Consider the following 1,280-nt stretch of genomic DNA (forward strand, 5'->3'; position numbering starts at 1 on the left):
AATTTAATTTAATTTGAATCCTTATCAACACAGACTGGCTTCATTCACTTCCTCCACTGCTGTATGCTAAAATAACTAGCAGAACATCGACGTCGTTCAAAACTCCTCCTTCTGTTCTCTGATTGGCCCGGCTAAAAATCTGCCAGTGAAATCCTTGTCTATGGGAGAAGTCCCAGACGGAGCAAAGGGAAACTAGAACTGAGCGGAGCTGTAGGAAYGTAATGGCCAGGCTATAAGAACATTTTACTTGGTAAGATTCTTGAAATACTTGATTTGACTCAATTTTTTCTTATTTCAAGAATCTTACCAAGTAAAATTTTCATACACTGTGTCCCAACTTTTTTGAAATTGATGTTAAAAATAAAATCCCTAAACAACATATTTGCTGTACTCACCAGCCACCATGTCACAGAAGACGTTGAAAGGTTCAGAGTTTTCTGGTTGGATTGTGTAGACCCCACTGGTGGTCTCTCCTCGCAGAAACAGTTCATGACAGTCTGCTGCCATGTCTGGAAGAGCAACAAAGATTGTGTCGTTATATTTCCCCTCACAGTAAACATGAGTGATGAGGCTGTTTCCTGTGATGACAACACTCATTTAGGATTTTTCCAAACCTAACAATTATTAAAGAAATCTGAACGTAATTACAGCAGTTGGACAGCTGTTCATACTGAACACATTTTATAAACACATTTTATATTTAAGTGAACTTGGAATGTGAAAATCAATTCTGAATTTACCCTACATTGATTGCTTGTATTAAGGCAATTACAGATATCACTATAGTGTGATTACTCACTGTAACATTGTGTTAAATATTAATTTGAAGTTGTTCACACTTCATAAGTAGGTCAGAACTGAGGCCAACTTTCACATAAACAGTTAAACATTAACTGTTCATCACACACAGACACACAACATTGTTAAAGCAACACAGAGAAAAACTCACTTATCATCATTAAATAACAGAAACTCAGATTTAACTCTGTTTCTAACCATAAAAACAAACAGTGTCAACATTTTCCACTACAGCATTCATCAGTTTGTTTCTCCTACTAACAGAAAATWGAAAATCTTGCCTCTCTGATCAGAAAATTTAATCATTTCAACTTCTTTTTATGGTTTAGCCTGCACCAAATATAAAAGCCTCTTGAAACCYATGAACTCACATTTGTTAAAAACCTCAAACAAAATAATAACAAAATAAACTAGAAGCACTGGGAGAGTGCAAACCTCCACCAAGACCAGTGTCCTCCATCCTGTCAGAGTTAATGTGTAAC

The 1,280-nt window shown here is 36.0% G+C and overlaps 1 protein-coding gene across 1 annotated transcript in view; it reads right to left on the reverse strand.

Moving 5' to 3' along the window:
• Nucleotides 1-395: 395 nt before the first annotated feature.
• Nucleotides 396-1,280, reverse strand: part of LOC106530695 (angiopoietin-related protein 4) — a gene marked incomplete at its 3' end in the record, with an annotated part of 10,068 nt that continues 9,183 nt past the window's right edge. Inside the window, 1 exon segment of the mRNA XM_014026368.1 lies at nucleotides 396-509. Coding sequence (XP_013881822.1) covers nucleotides 396-509 — 114 coding nt within the window.

Source organism: Austrofundulus limnaeus, unplaced genomic scaffold, assembly GCF_001266775.1.
Source record: "Austrofundulus limnaeus strain Quisiro unplaced genomic scaffold, Austrofundulus_limnaeus-1.0 Scaffold547, whole genome shotgun sequence".
Classification (NCBI taxonomy): domain Eukaryota; kingdom Metazoa; phylum Chordata; class Actinopteri; order Cyprinodontiformes; family Rivulidae; genus Austrofundulus; species Austrofundulus limnaeus.